This window comes from Phascolarctos cinereus, unplaced genomic scaffold (assembly GCF_003287225.1).
Source record: "Phascolarctos cinereus isolate Bilbo 61053 unplaced genomic scaffold, phaCin_HiC Scaffold_726;HRSCAF=1367, whole genome shotgun sequence".
Taxonomy (NCBI): Eukaryota; Metazoa; Chordata; class Mammalia; order Diprotodontia; family Phascolarctidae; genus Phascolarctos; species Phascolarctos cinereus.
This window is the reverse complement of record NW_027556098.1, coordinates 387,610,087-387,628,601: the sequence shown is the minus strand read 5'-3', so window position 1 is coordinate 387,628,601 and position 18,515 is coordinate 387,610,087. Positions and strand designations below refer to the sequence as shown.

At 44.4% G+C, this 18,515-nt stretch overlaps 1 protein-coding gene across 2 annotated transcripts in view; it reads left to right on the top strand.

Annotated features, from left to right (window-relative positions):
* Nucleotides 1-14,631, top strand: part of PRDM2 (PR/SET domain 2) — a 200,766-nt gene extending 186,135 nt beyond the window's left edge. The window contains exons 9-10 of one of the 2 annotated variants that reach the window (XM_020973451.2): nucleotides 10,521-10,675; nucleotides 12,616-14,631. In XM_020973451.2, coding sequence (XP_020829110.1) covers nucleotides 10,521-10,653 — 133 coding nt within the window. In that variant the 3' untranslated portion in view covers nucleotides 10,654-10,675; nucleotides 12,616-14,631. The remainder of the gene's footprint in view (nucleotides 1-10,520; nucleotides 10,676-12,615) is intronic. The other variant, XM_020973482.2, reaches the window with a different exon arrangement.
* Nucleotides 14,632-18,515: the final 3,884 nt, after the last annotated feature.

Below are 18,515 nucleotides of genomic sequence, written 5' to 3'. Positions count from 1 at the left end.
AAAACAAATAAATCTGTGGTTAATTTGATTAAAAAAAAAAGAAAGAAAACCAAATTACCAGTATCAAAAATGGAAAGGGTAACATTCACCACTAATGAAGGAGAAATTAAAGCAATAAATAGGAGCTATTTTGCCCAACTGTATGCCAATAAATCTGACAATCTAAGTGAAATGGATGAATATTTACAAAAATGTAAATTTCCCGGGTTAACAGAAGATGAAATAAAATAGTTAAATAACCCCATTTTAGAAAAAGAAAATTAGAACCATCAATGAACTCCGTAAGAAAGAAAAATCTCCAGGGCCAGATGGGTTTGCAAGTGATTTCTACCAAACATTTAAAGAACGATGAATTCCAATACTATATAAACTATTTGGAAAAATAGGTGAAGGAGTTCTACCAAGTTCCTTTTATGACACAAATATGGTGCTGATACCTAAATCAGGAAGAACTGAAACAGAGAAAGAAAATTATAGACCAATTTCCTTAATGAATAGTGATGGAAAAATTTTTAATAAAGTATTAGCAAAATTATAGCAATTTATGACCAGGTAGGATTTATACCAGGAATATTGGGCTAGTTCAAAAGTGGGGAAAACTATTAGCATAATTGACCATATCAATAGCAAAACCAACAGAAATCATATGATTATCTCAATAGCTACAGGAAAAGCTTTTGACAAAATACGGCACCCATTCCTATTAAAAACCCTGAGTATAGGAATAAATGGAGCTTTCCTTTAAATGGTAAGTAGTATCTATTTAAAACCATCAGCAAGCATTAGCTGTAATGGGGATAAGCTAAATGGGCAAAGGATATGAACAGACAGTTTTCAGAAGAAATTAAAGCTATCTATAGTTGTATGAAAAAATGGCCTAAATCACTATTGATTAGAGAAATGCAAATTAAAACAACTCTGAGATACCACCTCACAGCTATCAGATTGGCTAATATGACAGAAAAGGAAAATGATAAATGTTGGAGAAGATGTGGGGACATTGGAACACTAATGCATTGCTGGTGGAGTTGTGAACTGATCCAGCCATTCTGGAGAGCCATTTGGGACTATGCCTAAAGGGCTATAAAACTGTGCATACTTCTTTGACCCAGCAATACCACTTCTAAGTCTGTATCCCAAAGAGATCATAAAAAAGGGAAAAGGACCTTTGTGTACAAAAATATTTATAGCATCTCTTTTTGTGGTGTCAAAGAATTGGAAATTGAGGGAATGCTTATCAATTGGGGAATGACTGGACAAATTGTGGTATATGAATGTAATGGAATACCATTGTGCTATCAGAAGTGATAAGTAGGCAGGTTTTGGAAAAACCTGGAAAAACTTACATGAACTGATGCTGAGTGAAATGAGCAGAACTAGGAGAACATAGTACACAGTAACAGCAATATTGTGTGATGATCAACTATGATTGACTTAGCTCTTCTCAGCAATACAGTGATCCAAGACAGTTCCAAGGCTTGTGGTGGAAAATGTTATCCATATCCAGAGAAAGAACTGTGGAGTCTGAATACAGATAGAAGCATACTATTTTCACTCTTTTTTGTGACTTTCCTTTTGTTCTCTTCGTTTACAACACAACTAGTGTGCAGATTTGTTTACATGATTGCACATATATAACTATATCAGATTGCTTGCCATCTTGGGGAGGAGGAATTGGGAGGGAAGGTGGGAGAAAAAATTTGAAAATCAAAATCTTATAAAAAATGAATGTTGGAAACTATGTGTAACTGGAAAAAAATAAAATGCTGTTTAGCAATAAATAAACACTTGGTGAATTGAACTTTGCATTTTTGGGAAATGATAATGTCAAGAAGAGTGTAAGACTGAGAGCTAAGAAAGCTAGGTTCTGTTACTAATCCCTCCACTAACACTCAGCATGATTTTGGATGGGTTGGATTAGATGGTCCCTAAGGTTTCTTCTAGTCCTTCAGTTATGTCCCCACTGTGCTCCATTTTATACCAGAGTCACCAAAGGGATCTGCCCAAGCTCAGGTCGGACCTACACCCCCTACTTGCTATATTCCATGGGCTCTCTTTTAATTCGAGGATCAAACACAACCTCTTCTGGCATATGAAGCACTTCGCCAGCTGACTCTTCCTCCCTTTCCTGACTTCTGCTTTATTCCCCGGCACGCACTCTGGTTCTGCCATGCTGTCCTGCTCTCTGACGCTGCTGCGCGCTGCTCCATTTTCCGTTAGCTCTCTCCCGAGCCGGTGATGAGCTTGCTCCCCAGTGCTGCCTCTTAGAATCCCTGGCTTCCTTCCAGACTCAGCTCAGAGGCCATCTTCTCCTCTTTGGATGTCTTTGAGCAGAGAATGGGTGACCACTTGTTGGCTGTGCTGTAGAAGGGAATTCTTTTTCAAGAACTGGTTGGGCGAGATGGCTTCAGAGGACCCTTCTCTGCAGTTTGGCAATTCTCTGTGTTAGTTAGTCCAGATTTCTCATTTCTTCTAGGGGAGGACACTGGGGCCGGGCGGGGCTCGTCTGAGTTCACAACAGCAGCAGGGAGCAGGGCAGCCTTTCAAACCCCTATCGTTTTATTCAGGCTCTCGTGCTCTTCCCATTACCCTTTGCTTCCTTGTGCTTCTTACAGTGGTAGGGCACATAGCCTCTGGCTAAATGAGGCGTCACAGTGTATTAATCGTTCCCAATTTCAGCATTTCACAATTGTTCTCATTTCCCAAGTACCCTGAAATCAACTCATCTCTCTCAGCTGATCGAGCACGATGTTCCACTCCCCAGCCCAGCCAGTAATTGGAGTTGCTGTGTTTCTTTTGTCTTGGGTCCATCTCTCACTTTCTCTGTCACCCTTCCCGTATATGCCCAGGACAGCGCGTCCTGCCTGCTCAGTGAGGGGCGTGTCGGGCTGATGCAATAAATCTCATCCAGCTGGCAGGCCAGGACAGTCTGCAAAGGTCCCCTCACAGGTTCCTCCTCTTCCCTTAGGCATCAGAGAATTAGAGGAGGGGGATAGTTTTCTCACTCATTCCCCGCCCCACACACTTTTTTGCCCCTGGTACTTAGCATGAGCCAGGACTCAAAGTAGCGCTGTGTGTGTGTGTGTGTGTGTGTGTGTGTGTGTGTATTTCTTTATAGCAGTTCCCTATTTTAATGGAATTCCAGGTTCATCTTCCATCCCTATCCTATTCCCAGCTCTGATATTTGGTGTTCTAAGGTTCTTTTAACCCTTGATAGTCTATAACCCATATTCTGATAACTTAAATTTGTAGGGACAGGTAGTGATAGATTAATGTATTACTCTTTTCAGGCAACATTTGTATTTTGAGAAGCCTTCTACTGTTCTTTAGAGGAAGAAAGAGGGATTAGCCTTGTCCTTCGTGGTCTTAGAAGACAGATCTAGGAGCAGTGACAGGAAGTTAGGTTTGAGTTCCATATAAGGGAAAACTTCCACACAACTACAGCTATCCAAAAGTGGGATGGGCTTCCCCAGAAAGTAGTGAGCTCCCCATCCTTGGAGGTCTTCAGACAGAGGCTGGCTGACATGTTAGGGATGTCATAGAGGAGATTCCTTCTCATGTATCAGTTGGACTTGATGGCTCCTGACTTGATGGCCTCCCAACAGACATTTTGTACTAAAAACAAACCCAAAAGAATGGCTGTAATGCTGGGAATTTGGGGTACGAGTTTAATGCAACAAATATTTACATAGCGCCTTTTCTATACTGAGCACAGTACTAGGTACCCAAATGAAATACAAATTTTAAATAAGACACATGAACCCTTCCTCCATGAAATGTTTAAATAAATGTTTGAAGTTTAGTAGGAGGCTAGGGCATAGATAACTATATGGTAGAGTTTCAGGTCAAATGCATCAGAGAGTTGCAGAATGTAATGCTAGGGGGAAGGAGGTGTGCAGTTCAGAGGGATAAGGTCATCACTGGCAGCAAGGAGCAGGACTTCATGGAAGAAGTGGCATTTACGTTGAGTTTTTGAGATTGGGTAGGAATTAAACAGTCAAAAAAGGAGAGAATGGGCACTAAGGATAGGGAGCTGTATGAGAAAAAGCATGGAGGCAGGAATGCAGAGGGGGTGTTCAGAGGGAAAGAAGGTAGTTTAATTTAACTGGAGCATAGATTACAATTTGTGGAGGGTCTTGAATGCCAGGCAGAAAAGTTTGAATTTTCTTAGGGGTCAGTTTTTGTTGTTCAGTTGTTTTTGTGTCTGACTCTTCGTGACCCCATTTGGGGTTTTCTTGGCAGAGATACTGGAGTGGTTTGCCATTTTCTTCTCCAGCTCATTTTACAGATGAGAAAACTGAGGCAAACAGGGTGAAGTGACTTGCCTAGGGTCACACAGCCAGTAAGTGTCTGAGGTTAGATTTGAACTCAGGAAGATGAGTCTTTCTGACTCCAGGCCTGGCGCTTTATGTGCTTTGGCGTCTCCTAGCTACTCCAGGGGTTAGTGTAGAGCCACTAACATATTTTAAGCAGAAGAGGCACTATCTGTGATCCATGCATCAGTAAGATTAGCCTGGCATCAACATTAAGGACGGATGCCAGTGCCTTCCCCTGGAGATGAGTTATGTCTACTCTGTACGCATCTTATGGGAGTTTAGTTATTTATTCATGTTATCTCCTCCGCTAGGATGTAAAACCCTGGAGCAATTGAAACAGTGACAACCCTGGAAAAACAAACAACTTTAAAAGACCTAAAAGCCCTAATTAATTCAGTGACCAACCATGGTTCCAGAGGAGCCGTGATGAAGTAAGTCACCTCCCTCCTCATCTTCCCTCTCAGGCCAGAAGGAGACAGAGAAGTTTTGAAGTGGCCAATATGCGAATTTGTTTTCCTTGACTATACATATTTGTGATAAGAATTTTTTCTTTTTCTTTTTTTTCCAGTAGTGGTAATGATGTTTATGTGTTTAAAAAAAATTATACATATATGTATGTGTGTTTGTATATATATGCACACATTATATATGTATATATGTATACAATGTATATGTGTGTATATGTGTGTATGTATATAGGATAAAGGAAGCAGAGAAAATGACATGACTGGAAAAAAGTTAAATTGTGGAGAGGTGATGGTGGGGCAGATTTGGGTCCAGGGAACTTTGTGGAGCCTCCTAATCTTCATTAAGTAGGTAGCCACCTCTTTTGTGCAGCGCACATGCACACACACGCGTGCACACACACACACACACGTGTCTAACTCAATTACAAGTGGTCTGATAACCCTCCAATGAGAAGTGAGGCAGTGAAGTCTCAAATCAAAGATTGACTGGAGTGCATGGCTGTGCTCAAAGGAGATATGAGGGACTGGGGCAGGTGCATGCCCTCAAGAAGATCCCTGGGATGCTTGAGAGGATACTATATACAAACAAACAAATAAATTAAATACAGAGAGAGAGAAGGATGTAGATGTAGATGTGTATGTATATATATATATATGTATACATATATATATATACACATACACACATACGTGTGTATATATACATACATACATACACATAGGCATTCCAGGGTAGGGAAATATGTCTATAAAGTCATGGGTTAAGGTACGTTGCTGGAAGGTCAGGGGCCTCTCTTATACTTCTCTAAGAGAAGTATGGAAAAGGGGAAAGGTCAGTCACATCTAAATGAGTTTGAGTTCCAGCTCTGTCCTTTCCCAGATGTGAGAGGCAGGCTGGGGTAATAGGAAAGATCACGGGCCGAAGAGTGGGAACAGGTGTTAGAGAGGGGGGTGGCAGGTGGTGAGACTGAGGCACAAAGAGATCATGACTTACCCAGGGCCACTCAGCATGCTGTAGAGCCAGTACCTGAAGCTGTCTTCTGATGCTGAATCCAGCGCTCTTTCCACCACACCATGCTGCCTGAAAAGTTGAACATCATGATGAAGATTTTGAAAATTAAATTTGATTTTCTGATTGACTTACTCTGTCTCCTCAGAGCAATGTCCATGCCACCCCTGATTCATCCTCAGTGAACAGTGGCATCTAATTGATTCTATATATGTCTACCCTTCTTTCTGTTCCCCCATCCCTTCACTTCGACTTTTCTGTCAAGTTAAAGTGAACAAATTCTGAAGAGCTGTCATGTGGAAGTGGAATCAGGCATGTTCACCTTGGCCCAAGCAGATTCCATAGAATGAAAAACTTCCTATTGGGTTCACAATTTCAAACCTGGAACACTCTGCCTTGAGAGGTCATGAGTTTCTCATCTCTGGAGATCTGTGAGTGAAAGTCGGATGCCTATGTCATGGGGATGCTGGAAAGAAGTATCCTGACTTAGATGCAGTCAGAACTCTGAGGTCCCTTCCACCTGAGATCTTTGTATCCTAGAAGAGCTCCTACTAAAATGATCCTGTTGAACCCTTCTACTTATCCCCACCCCCTTGTCAGTTTTACTGATGTATTTTTGCTTTTATATCGTATTGATTTCCAAATATACCATTCCCATCCCTTCCCCCATCCAGTGAACCACTTCCCTCAGTGAGCCCTCCCTTGTTACAACGATTAAAAATAGAGAAAGTTTAGCAAAGCAACTCAACCTTGTCGAGTTGTCTGATGGCATGCACAACACTTCACACACAGAGTCCCTCATCTCTTAAAAAAAAGGGGGGAGGGAGGTGCTTTCTCTTCTTTCTTCCCTGGGTCCAAACTCGGTTATTGTAAGTGCATATTGTGTTCAATCTTTCTTTCTTTCTTTCTTTCTTTCTTTCTTTCTTTCTTTCTTCTCTCTCTCTCTCTCTCTCTCTCTCTCTCTCTCTCTCTCTCTCTCTTTCTTCCTTCCTTCCTTCCTTCCTTTCTTTCTTCCCTCCCTCCCTCCTCCTTCCTTCCTTCTCTTCCTCCTTCCTTCCTTCCTTCCTTCCTTCCTTCCTTCCTTCCTTCCTTCCTTCCTTCCTTCCTTCCTTCCTTCCTTCCTTCCTTCCTTCCTTTCATCCCCCCTTCACCATTTACACTTTTGGAGACATTGCAGATGTTATTTTCCCAGTTATGATTACTTCACATTGTATTAATACATAGGGTCATGAGAGGACCCCACTACGTCTTGGACATCTTCACTTCAGTTAGGAAGTATTTCCTTACTTGACAATTACTGTACTTGCCTCTTTGCAAGATCCATTCCTTCTCCCCATCCCTAGTTGTACCCTCTGAGGCTAAGCTGAATGATCAGAACAAGGTAAACACCTCTTCCGTATCTCAGCCCTTCAAACCCTTGAAGACAGTGATCATGTTCCCTCCTAGGGCTTCTCATCTCTTTCCCTTTGAGTCTTCTGTTTGTAGGTTAGTTAGTGGCCAGAGGAAACTGAATTGCCTCCATATTAACAGTAGAGATCTTAGGAACTTAGGCTGCCTGTGGCATCTGTCGTTTTCTCCCATGGACTGTGCCTGTAGGTGCCTTTAACTTCCTGACTATACCTTTCTTGAAGGGCTGAGAAGCAAGGGTACCATCTTGTGGGACACAGCTGTGTTGACCCTTCTGAAAAAATATTCCTTTGGTGGTGTAATGGAAACATCCAGCTAGGGTTATAGGTCAGTATTCTGATGGATTTTTCAGTTTGGGTGCCTTAGGAGAACTAGGGGGAAAGTTAGGTCTTACCTGAACTCCATCCCTATGCTTATCTGAGAGCCTTCTTGAGTGGGGGAAAAACAGACCCTAATGGCCATTTAGACTGAGTTAGGGAGCAATAAACATTTATTAAATGTTTTCTGTGTGCCAGGCACGGTGCTAAGTGCGAGGCATACAAAGAAGGGCAAAAACAGGTTACCTGCTGTGAAGGAGTTTAGATTCTAATAGGGGGAGAGAACACAGAAAAAATGACGTGTATATAAGATAGGTGTGGTGTATGTAGAAGGTCATCTCAGAAGGAAGGGGAAATTTTAGCTGAGTTGTCAAGGAAGCCAGGAGTCAGAGGTGAGAAGAGAGAGCATTCCAGGCATGGGCATCATCAGGTAAGGGATGGAGAAAAAGGCATGGTGGCTAGGACTATACAGAGGTGATAGTTCCTATGTAGAGGTGATAGGGTTTGAAGAGGCAGAGTTGAGGAGTGGATGAGGAATCATGGGTGCAGAATCAAGGACTGTTGTATAAGCATCACTCGGCTAAATCATTCCTCGTGCTCCATCCACAGTGACAGCTATCACTGGCATGTTGATCCAGGCGCCCCAAAGAGCTGGTACTGAGGAGCCCCATCTCACTTCATAATATTCACACTTCCCAGGGAATCAAGATGGCAGGCAACTCAGCATGCCCACTGCCGGGTTCAGACTCAGTGCTGAGAGCATGGATCAGGCTTTCTACTTCCATATGGGGATCTAATTTGAGTCTCACTCAAGCAAAATGAAATTTGCCCCAGGCTGACCTTGACTTTTAACTAGTAGCAGATCTTGAGTGTTGCTCGGACTTATAAAGAGGTGGTTCCAAAAAGCCCAGGGAACACCATGTTCTGGATGCTGTTTAAGATTGATGTTCTCTTTGGAGAGCAGGTCCACACTGAGCCATTACCAGCCCACAGATGTATGTCCTATATTTGGGACGGAATGCAAATTTTAAACTCTGCTTCCTGCCACCCACAGGGTTTGCCCCTGGCATGATGGCAAAGCAAGGATGCCTTCCCCCTTCTGACTCCCAGGCACCGCCCCATCCCATCAATGCTATCCTCCCAAGCTTGTCCTTCCCAGGAACCCATGCTCCACATCTTTCATAAATTACCAGATCTCAAAGCTGAAAGGGCCTCCAGTGTCCCCACTCATTCTTTTACTTTTTTTTCTTTTGCTGATGCGGGGCACTTCACTACCCACAGCTTCTTGTGTAGAACTCCCAGAGCACAGAGAGAATGGCACTTGGTGTTAGGCTAGAAGCTAGACAAAGGAAAGGGTGTTAATCATAATATTAATAATAATAGCTAGCATTTAAAAAGCACTTTAAGGTTTGCAAAATGCTTTATAAATATTATTTCACTTGATCCTCAAAACAGCCCTGGGAGGTAGGTGTGTTATTATCCCCATTTTACAGATGAGGAAACTGAGACACAAAGCACTTAAGGAAGGCCAGATTTGAACTCAAGGCAGCCTGACTACTGTCCTACTTCAGAGAGTAATGTATTTTCCAGGAAGCCCCCAGAGATCTGGGCCAGAGTGTCTAGAAAATTTCTTAGATTTGGTAGGAACTATCAGTGTCAGGAAGCTCAGAGTACCAGGCTGGCCCCAAATTTGGTGTGTGTGTGGCATACGTGAATATGATCCTGGATCGTCAGACTGGAACATAAGCTGGCTGAGCTATAACTAGGGTGGGGTTGTCAGGACTTTGTTGCAGGGCATTAAAATTCAGCAGGTTGTCACTAGCACTAATACTCATTTAGCAGCATGGAAACAGCTGAGCTTAGTACCTGGTTAGTCAGACTAGGGATGAAAAAAGGGGGCCTGTGATTTCATTGGTTTAGAGAGCTCAGCAATTGGAGGTAGCTAGGTGGCGCCATAGTGCAGAGTGCCAGACCTGGAGACAGGAAGACCCGAGTTCAAATCTGGCCTACTTACCTTCTCTTTCCCTCAGGTTCTCTAACTACAAAATGGGGGTGATAATAGCACCTACCTCCCAGGGTTATTGTGAGGATCAAATGAGATAATGTTTGTTAAAGGGCACAGTGCCCAGTGTGTGTGTGTGTGTGTGTGTGTGTGTGTGTGTGTGTGTGTATATGTAGATATATGTGTATCTGTACACATGCACACATATACATATACGTGTATGCACACACATACATAATATATTATAGATAATAGATGCATATCTGTATTTGTGTAGATATGTAAGTGTGCATATGATTGTGTGCACGTGTATGTGTATACACATATACATATGTGATATATAGTAGGTGCTTAATAAATGTTTATTTCTTTCTACCCATTCACATTGGCACCTTCTCTGCCATTTATAGACTTGGAGAGTTGCCTGTCCCACCTGAGAAGTGAAGAGGCTTGTCCAGGGTCACTTAGCCAGCATGTTTTAGAGGCAAGGCTTGAACTCAGGTTGTCCTGACTCCAAGGATGGCTCTCTCTACTCCACTGCACTGCTTCTCAGGACAAGTTAGATAAAATAAAAAGCCACCAGATGGTCCATCTTCTCCCTCTTGCCTCCCTTAGTATATCCTGTGCCCAGACGTCTCTCTCCCTCCCTTCATAACTGCATTTGTCTTACAAAGTGAATGGCTTTGAGGGGATGTTTCCTATCATTTGCCCTGGGCATCTTTTGTCCAACTCATCCTGGGCTGCCATGTTGCTCTCGTGACCCCTTTGGGCTGTGGGCGAGATCCTAGTGATGTCTCTTGCCCCCCAAAGATGAGCCCGGCTGAAGAAGGACAAGCTCGTGCCAGGGCGGTGCCGAGTTCTGAGCTTCCTGGCTCCTGTGCTGGTGGAGGCCTGCTCTTGGAGGCTGGTGGGGCCCTGGGACTCCAAGTGCTGGTGAGATACCCACAACCCCCCCTCTGTAAGCAAGTGAGCTGTTGTGTTTCTCCCTCCCTCTCCATACAGTTACAGTCTCCGCTTGACCTCTCGATGCCCTCTCTCAGCTACGCCTCTCACCAGGCAGTGTAAGAAGGCCCAGGCCCAGGCCCAAGCCCAAGCCCCAGGAGCCCACCTTCAAGGAGCGTTCCTAAAGGAATAAATGTCTCTTTGCCGGGAAACAGGTACAGGGCTCGATGGGGGCAGAATCACATTTTATTTTGTGTCATTGATGCATTTGTTTTTACATTCCAGTCATTTCCCAGTTCAGAAGGCAGCACATGGATGGAGTGCCGACCTTGAAACTAGGAAGACCTGGGTTCAAATCCTGCCTCTGACCCGTATTGGCTCTGTGATCCTGGGCAAATCCCTTTACTCGCTCTGTGCTCTCAGCAGCTCCCTAAGAGTGGGAGAAAGTGTGCTGGCGTGCACTGGTAGGGACAGCTCCCTTTCTGGGGGGCTCCTTGTGCCAGTGAATTCCTGGGTCCCATCCTTATACCTCTCCTCTTTCCCAGTGGTTTCCCAGTCTTTGCCGTGGAACCCTTCCTTGCAGCCCCTTGACTCCATTTGACAGAACAAACCTTGTTCTGCATCCACCGCCTCCTCACCCTCACCCGCAGTCCCCTGCAGTGTGTCCCAGTTCATTGTCCTGTTAGCTTTGTTGGAGTCATCGTGACGATACTGGTCTTCAGAGTCTGCCGACTTGGCTCCCTGTCATTTCATCACATCTTCCCGTGGGTCTCTGAATTCCTCATATTCACCATTTCCTGTGGCACAGTAGTTAAACTTCATCCATTCTGGGTGGTTGCTAGGGGGAGGGGAGGGATTGAGCCTTGAATCTTGCAGGAACTTCTGCAGGGAGAATTGGGAATACCCCGGGAACCAAAACAAAAAACCCAGCAGCCTGACACGGAGAAAACCTTTGAGTACAGCCGGAGATAGGGATTCAATCCATTGAACAAGCATATATTAAATGCCCACTGTTTGTGGGCACTCTACCAGGTACTGGTGGGGTGTGGATGCTCAGGGAGAACTGGCACCTCTTGTGTGAGGGCTGCCAAGCTCTTTTCAGGGCTACTCACCCACCTTTGGTGTCCACCTAGCATTCCTCTCTCACCTGTGTCTCCTAGTAGCATACGCAGCGGCCATACCCTGGTAAACCTTCATGGCAGACGGGCCAAACCAGGTTTGGGGTAGTGGTCCACAAACCTTTTGGTGAGTTAGGGGATGTCTACCCCAAGTTTGTGAAGACTTACCCCTAAGGAATGAACAGATGAGAACAGTTTTGTTCCAGTGGCTGTGAAGAAGGCTGAAGCAGGCACTGTGGAGTGCTCAGAGCTTGGTTGGACATCAAAGACGCCAGTGTCATCCGCTGCAGCCTGGCCATCGCCGGTCGTCCTGATTTTTGTCCTGCCGCTGGACCTCGAAGACTCTGGAAGCGAGGGTGAGGCTGAGGACTTGTGCAGCGCTGCCTCACTTCAATCCACTTCGCACCGGAGTCAAGACGTCACCCCATGAGGCCATTGGTCCTCTTTGAAAGTGAAGGACAGACAACAACTAGGTCCTAGTTACAATAACGATGAGCAGTTATGTAGTGCTTTAAGAACTGCAAAGTGCTTTATCATCTTATTTGATCCTCATAACAATCTGGGCAGGTAGTTGCTGTTGTGAACCCCATTTTATAGTTGAGGAAACCGAGGCAGACAGGCTATATGACTTGCCCAGGGTCACACAGTTTCTAAGTGTCTGAGGCCGGATTTGAATTCCCATCTTCTTGACCCTATCCATTGAACCAGCTAGCTGCCAAGGAATGCACAAACAAAAATAAACCTTTCCCTGCCCTTGAGGAGTTTACATTCTATAAGGGAAAATAACGTATAAGCCAATAAGTAAATAAGAAATATGTGTAAAGTAATTTCACTGGGGTGGAGAGCACTGACACCTGGGAAGACGAGGAAGGGCCTTCTCTAGGAGGTGGAGTTTGAGCTAAGCTTCAAAGGGTGTTAGATGTTGAGTGCTTAAAAAGGGCTTGTGTGATTGGAAGAGAGGCAGAATCGCCCTGGTGTGAGAGCCCGGTCTAGGCAAACGAATCCTAACCCAGTTGTGCCTTTTTGCTCCTCCACAGCTCCTGAGATGACATCTGCATGAGCAAGGCCCACGGGGCCCCAAGGCTGCCATGCATGACGCGCTATTCCTGTCCTTTGGTCCTGAGAGAGAGAGAAAAAGACGAGTCTCTGTGTGTGAATTTCTGTCTTCAGAAAGGAGACCTGAGCCCAAAGGGACGTGATAGTCACTAACTCCACTGGGTCCCTTCGAGGGTGATGTTGGAATGTCTCCTTTCCAGGGTGGGCTGAAGGGGAAGGACATCGTGACCCCATGACATGTTCTATGGCAGAAGGTCATGGCCAGGTTTGGGTCTCTCTTTCTATGCAATTTTTTTTCAAGAGTCCCTGACCCTGTCTTTGCATCTAAAGTCATCCATTGCTATTACCTGGATGGGCTTCAGTCTTGTGGCCAACTTCCATCCCATCCAAGGGGATCTTCAGGAGAAGGTTCCTGGATTCGATGCTTCCCACCCTCCATCTCCCCAGTCCCAGCTACTCTTTCTCCAAGTTCTGCAGAAATCCACAGAGGGCAGAGATGCTTAAGGAGTCTTGGCGAAATTCTCCTGGTGACCTGAGGCTCCCCCCACCCCCTGGGAGGGGAGAGGAGGAAGAAAGCCTTCTTGCCTAAAAAAAAAAAATGATTTGGTGGGTCTTCATTCAGTTCCTCCTGGCTGAGTGGATAAGACCCCTCTAGATTTCAAACTCCCATTAGTGCCTGTATTGTTGATTCTGGGTAGAGGAGTCCTCCAGGCCTGGGTGAATCTTGGAAGGAAGCTGGTCCTTCCCTTCAGGCCTGGCCTCTCCAGGGAAGGCAGAGAAGGTGGGCTGGGATGCTTTCACCTCTGCTGCTGTCCCCACTCTGATGCTGTCATGGGCATCTGGAGTCCTTAGGCTCTCAGTTTCAAGTACCATATTAACTTGAAAAAAAAAACAGATTTAGAAGTACAGAAAAAGAGGAGAACTTTCAAAGTCAGGAACAGCCTGATGGGGTAGGGGTGGAAGTGGGAGATCCCTCCACACCTAGGAAAAATAGATGAACTAAGGCTGGGATTTTGAATCGGTCCAATGAAGTTCCCAGGCATTGTGCCTTTGAAGGCAGGCCATGTGGAAAGACTCTCTTGGGACCATTTTGGTGCCGTTAAATATTCTTGGCTTGATATATCAAACCCAAAGTTGAAGGACATTTATCAAAGTACAAGAATCTTGACATGACGTGATTGGGGGCCATTGGGTTTTGTTTTGTTTTGTTTTGTTTTTCCTTTTTCCTTCAGGGCTGCCACGGTTGAATCTCCCAATTGTGTAAATATGTATGAAGATGATTTTAAGAGCATGTATTTATGTCCCTGACTGTAAATGCTCCATTTTTAAAGTTTTATAACTCGTGGTATTTAATTAATCAACACCTGCGGTAAGGTGATGGAGATGGGTCCATGAGAACGGTCTCATGGAGATAAATCCTCACATGGGCAGGAAAAAAAAATTGGAATCACAGTTGAATGTCAGAATTTGCACATTTCCCACCCAATGGAAAAGTTTTCTAAGTGGTTAATAAAATGGAAGCCTCACTCTCCTCCCCAAATTAACCCTCTAAGCATGGAAATTGTGGGTTTTTCTTATCCTAATGGTAAAATTTTGTCCCAATCATTGTTCAAATTCACAAAATTTTCCCTCTTCCCTCCTCAAATTCCCAAGGTATTTCTGATGCCTGGGAAAGAGTTCTGTGGCTGAAAGCCCATGAGTCTCTCCTACTACCCTGTAATAATGAATATTGTTGGGGGTAGGGCTTACTGAGGGGAAATCATTTTTTGCATGTGAAATTTTACTGGTCATCTTTGAGCACTCTCCTCATGTGATTCCTGATCTGAGTGTCCCAATAATGAAAAAGAAAAAAATGAAAAAAAAAATTTATTTTTTTTAAAGTGGTGTTTCCTGGTCAGTGCTGGTCTTCTGAACGTTGAGTGAGATTGCCGAAGACTCTGTTGTTTGTCTGCCATGTGAAGAAAATTAACAATAAAAACAAACAAAAATGAAATGCACCTGTGGGGGAAGCACTTGTGAAGAAGAGTCCTTTTCTCTTAGCCTTGGTTTCTCACAGTAGGAATTCTGGACTTGGGTGGGAGGTTGGGCTAGCTGGCCACTGAAAGAGAGCTTCTGACTCCAGGAGGGGAAGAGAGAAGGTCTGGGGCTGAGCCATTGCCTTGATCTCCCCTTTGCTATTCAACATCCAAAGCTTGCTTCTTCTTACTCTATTTCCCTCTCCCCTGTTGCTCACTAGTGCTCTGTCCGTATCTCTCTCTCTCTCCCCCCCCTTCCCTTCCCTCATCTCTTTCTCCTCTCTCTTCCTTTCTCTTCCCCTTTCTCTCCCTCTCTGACTGTCTCTGTATCTTTTCTCCTCTCCTTCCCCATCAGAAGTCACATCTTTCTATACGTTCTCAGCCTTACAGGGCTATCCAGGGCTATCCAGGGAACCACCAAGCCTGTCTGGGGCAGAAGGCCACACCTGTAAGGTAGGGTTGGGAAACTGACAGAAGTGGTGGATGTGCGGTATTCGTATGGGAAATTGAGGGAGACATTGATGGAAAGGGGGGGACATTGTGAGAGAAGGCTGGGAAAGAAGCATTGGTAGGTGACATTAGAGACATCTGTTGACGGGCATTGGAGAAGCATTCATTGATGGGAGGTTGGGAAGGAAGAGGAAGTCAATGGAGGCGTTGACGGGGAAGGTGGTGAGTAGACGTTGATGAGAGGTTGAAAAGGGGACATTGCCAGGGAAATTTAAGGGAATCATTAATAGGAAATGAGGACATTGGCTGAGGAAGGAGGCGTTAACAGGTTGGTTGGGCAAAGCTTTTGATAGGAGGTGAGTAGCAGGCATTATTGGGAAATTGAGAAAGGGGCGTCGACAGGAAATTGAGTCACTGGTGGGAAGTTGGGGCATTAACAGGCAGGTTAGGGTAGTTATCAATGGAGGAGGTAAAGGGGAAAGTTAGGAAGGGAACATTGATGTGGGTCTTGGGGAGGGGTCCAGAATTGGCATAATGGTAGGTTGTAAGAGAAGAGGGGAAGATAACAAAGGATTTTGCTACTTCCTTGAGAGCTAGCTAATGGCACAAATGAAAGTCCAAATTTCTGTTTCCCCACTAACCACTTCTGTACTTTAAATGGGTTAATATATGTCATCTTCCATCCCCATCTACTTTGCCTCCCCCCAAAAATTCATTAGAAATATGCACATTTTACTTCAGAACAGAGGGAACAGAGGCAAAAGGGACAGGCCAGAGCAGTAGAATGGTTAGTTCTTTTCTCTAGACATGCCCTGCCTAGAGAAATACTAGAGAAGAGGGTAGGAAGGGAAAGAACAGGGAAGGGCTTGAGAGACATTCTGAGACCACTTAGCTCCTCCTCTGGCTGAGCTAAGGGCTTCAGATCAGCCAGAAACTCTGGGCCAGAGAGGTTTGTTTTTTTCCTTTGCTTTTCCCTCCCCTTGACATTCAGTTCTGCTCATGAGCCCAAAGCCTCATGAGTTAGAAGCGAGAGGGAAAACCTGCTTGTGAGGAGACAGCTGGAGAGCCTGTCTGAGAGGGTCTGGCAAACAGTGCCCCTCTCCAGGCTGCCAGCCTCTTGAGGTCCTCCAAAGATGCGCTGTCTCCATCCCCAAAAAGTAAAGGACACTCATCTGTTTTCAGGCAGTGTCCATGCCATGTTAATGAACTCCAGAAACCAGCTCTGACTCCTTGTCCCCAGGGGAAGGGAGAGTTGAAGGGGGCAAAGGATCCCATGTAGAGGAATTGGCAAGTGAGAAATGCAGTCATTACAGCAAATCACATGACAGGCTCCTGTCACTTAAAGTTAACTGGTCAGATTTCCTTTTGACAATGGCTACAATGAAGGATTAATGACACTAGCTCACTTTGTCTCTCTACACAGACATATAAATGTTTGTATAGTCTGTATATGTATGTGTATATATGTCTATATGTGTGTATAGAAATATATTTTTATATGTTTATACATTATATATCTATAATTTTATATGAGAGAGAGAGAGAAGTTGGTTGTGAGGGAGATTGTGTATGTGCTGTTGTGCCCATTTCACTGATGAGGGGACTGAGGCTCCAAAATTGCATAGATAGTACTTAGAGCTTGGGGTTGAACCCAGGTCTTCTGACCCTTGATCTAGTGCTGTCTCCACAAAATAGAGCTAGTTCAGGATTCTCGCAGAATCTCAGAAGCCATCTAGTCCAATCAATACCTGAAAACAAATCTTTGATAGCTAATACTTCCACAGCACTCTCAGGTTTCCAAGTGTTTTACTTTATGCTATGTCCAACGACCCTCTGAGTTAGGTGCTGCTATTATCCTGATTTTACAAATAAAGAAACTGAGATTGAGAGATTAAGTGACTTGTTCAGGGTCACACACCTATAGTATCTGAGGCGGGATTCAAGCTCAGATCTTACTGACTCCAAATCCAAAACCTAACAACCTCCAGAAAAACACCCAGTGAGTGGGCCTCCACTCTTTGTATGAAGGAAAGAAAGACGTAAACAAGCATTTATCCTGTGTCTACTTTGTGCCAGGCACTATGCTAAGCACTTTACAAAAAGTATCTCATTTGATCCTCACAAAAACTCTGGGAAGTGAGTGCTATTATGACTTACGTTTTACGGTTGAAGAAACTGAGGCAGACAGAGGTTAAATGACTTGTCCAGGGTCACACAGCTAGTAAATCCCTGAAGACAGATTTGAACTCAGGTCATCATGCCTCCAGGTCTGGCACTCTATCCACTTCAATAACTGCATTAGTACAGTTCTGGGCACATAGTAAGTGCCAATTAACCATCTCCAGTTGCAGTCTTTTATTTCAGTTTCTCAAATTAGTAGGAAGTGTTTCCTGACAGCAAGCCTAGATTTCATCCCTCCCCTCCACCTTTCCCCAGGCTTCTCTAAGCTAATCACCCCAGTTGCTTTTTCAAAAGCAGGTCTTCATAAGTTGTGTTACAGTAGAAAGAGCACTGGGGACCCGGGTTCAAATTCTGTCTCTGATGCTTACAACTTGTGAGATCTTGGGCAAATTAACCTCTGTCTGTCTCAGTGTCCTTATTTGAAAAGTGAAGGGTTTGGGGCCTCTGAGGTCCATTTCAGCTCTGTCTGTAAAATCCTATGTCATAAACTCATGGTCTTTGCCATACTTTTGGAGTAGCAGAAAAAGAAGCATTCTTCTTGGGGTAGCCCTAACTTGAAATTTGTAGACTAGTTGAGTAGTGACTGTTTATTTTTTAGAAAAACTTACATTTTTGTAACAAGATTCCCCTGGGCTTTGACTTTCCCAAACGAAGCCATGTCCATGCTGGGTAGATAATCCATCCATTTATTGGAGAAAAAGGTCCTAGTGCTCACCAGGGGAGGGGCTATTTCCTTATGGAGTAAAATCTAAATCTGGTCATCTTTTGATCAGAAATGATCTGCTGCTAATTCAGGAGGTCTGTCCCCTTTTAACCAGGTATACACATGAGCCTGGCCCTAGATGTGCGTGGGGTTGACACATGGGCTAAACACTGAACACTATTCCAGAGCTGAAAATAGTAACTTTTGTGCCCTGGCCAAGTGGTACAAACATGTCCCCAAATTAACTTTTTAAGACAAATTCATCTGGGGATGGTTGGGATGAGGGCAGGGCCAGACCGGAGAAATACAGCCATGGTGGGAAGAAATGGTGTCATCTGCTAGCTTCCTATTTTCTTGCTAATTAGTTGCTAAGCTTAGTTGTTTATGCTGCTGAGGACTGAGGTGCCCTGGGACACAAATCTCAGTTTCCCTACTCTAGTTATACCTCTGTCGTGTTCTGTATCTTCCTGATTTGGCCAAACTTGAAGTTCACCTACTGGTCCATTGTAGCCAATGAGTCCTGGGAGTATCC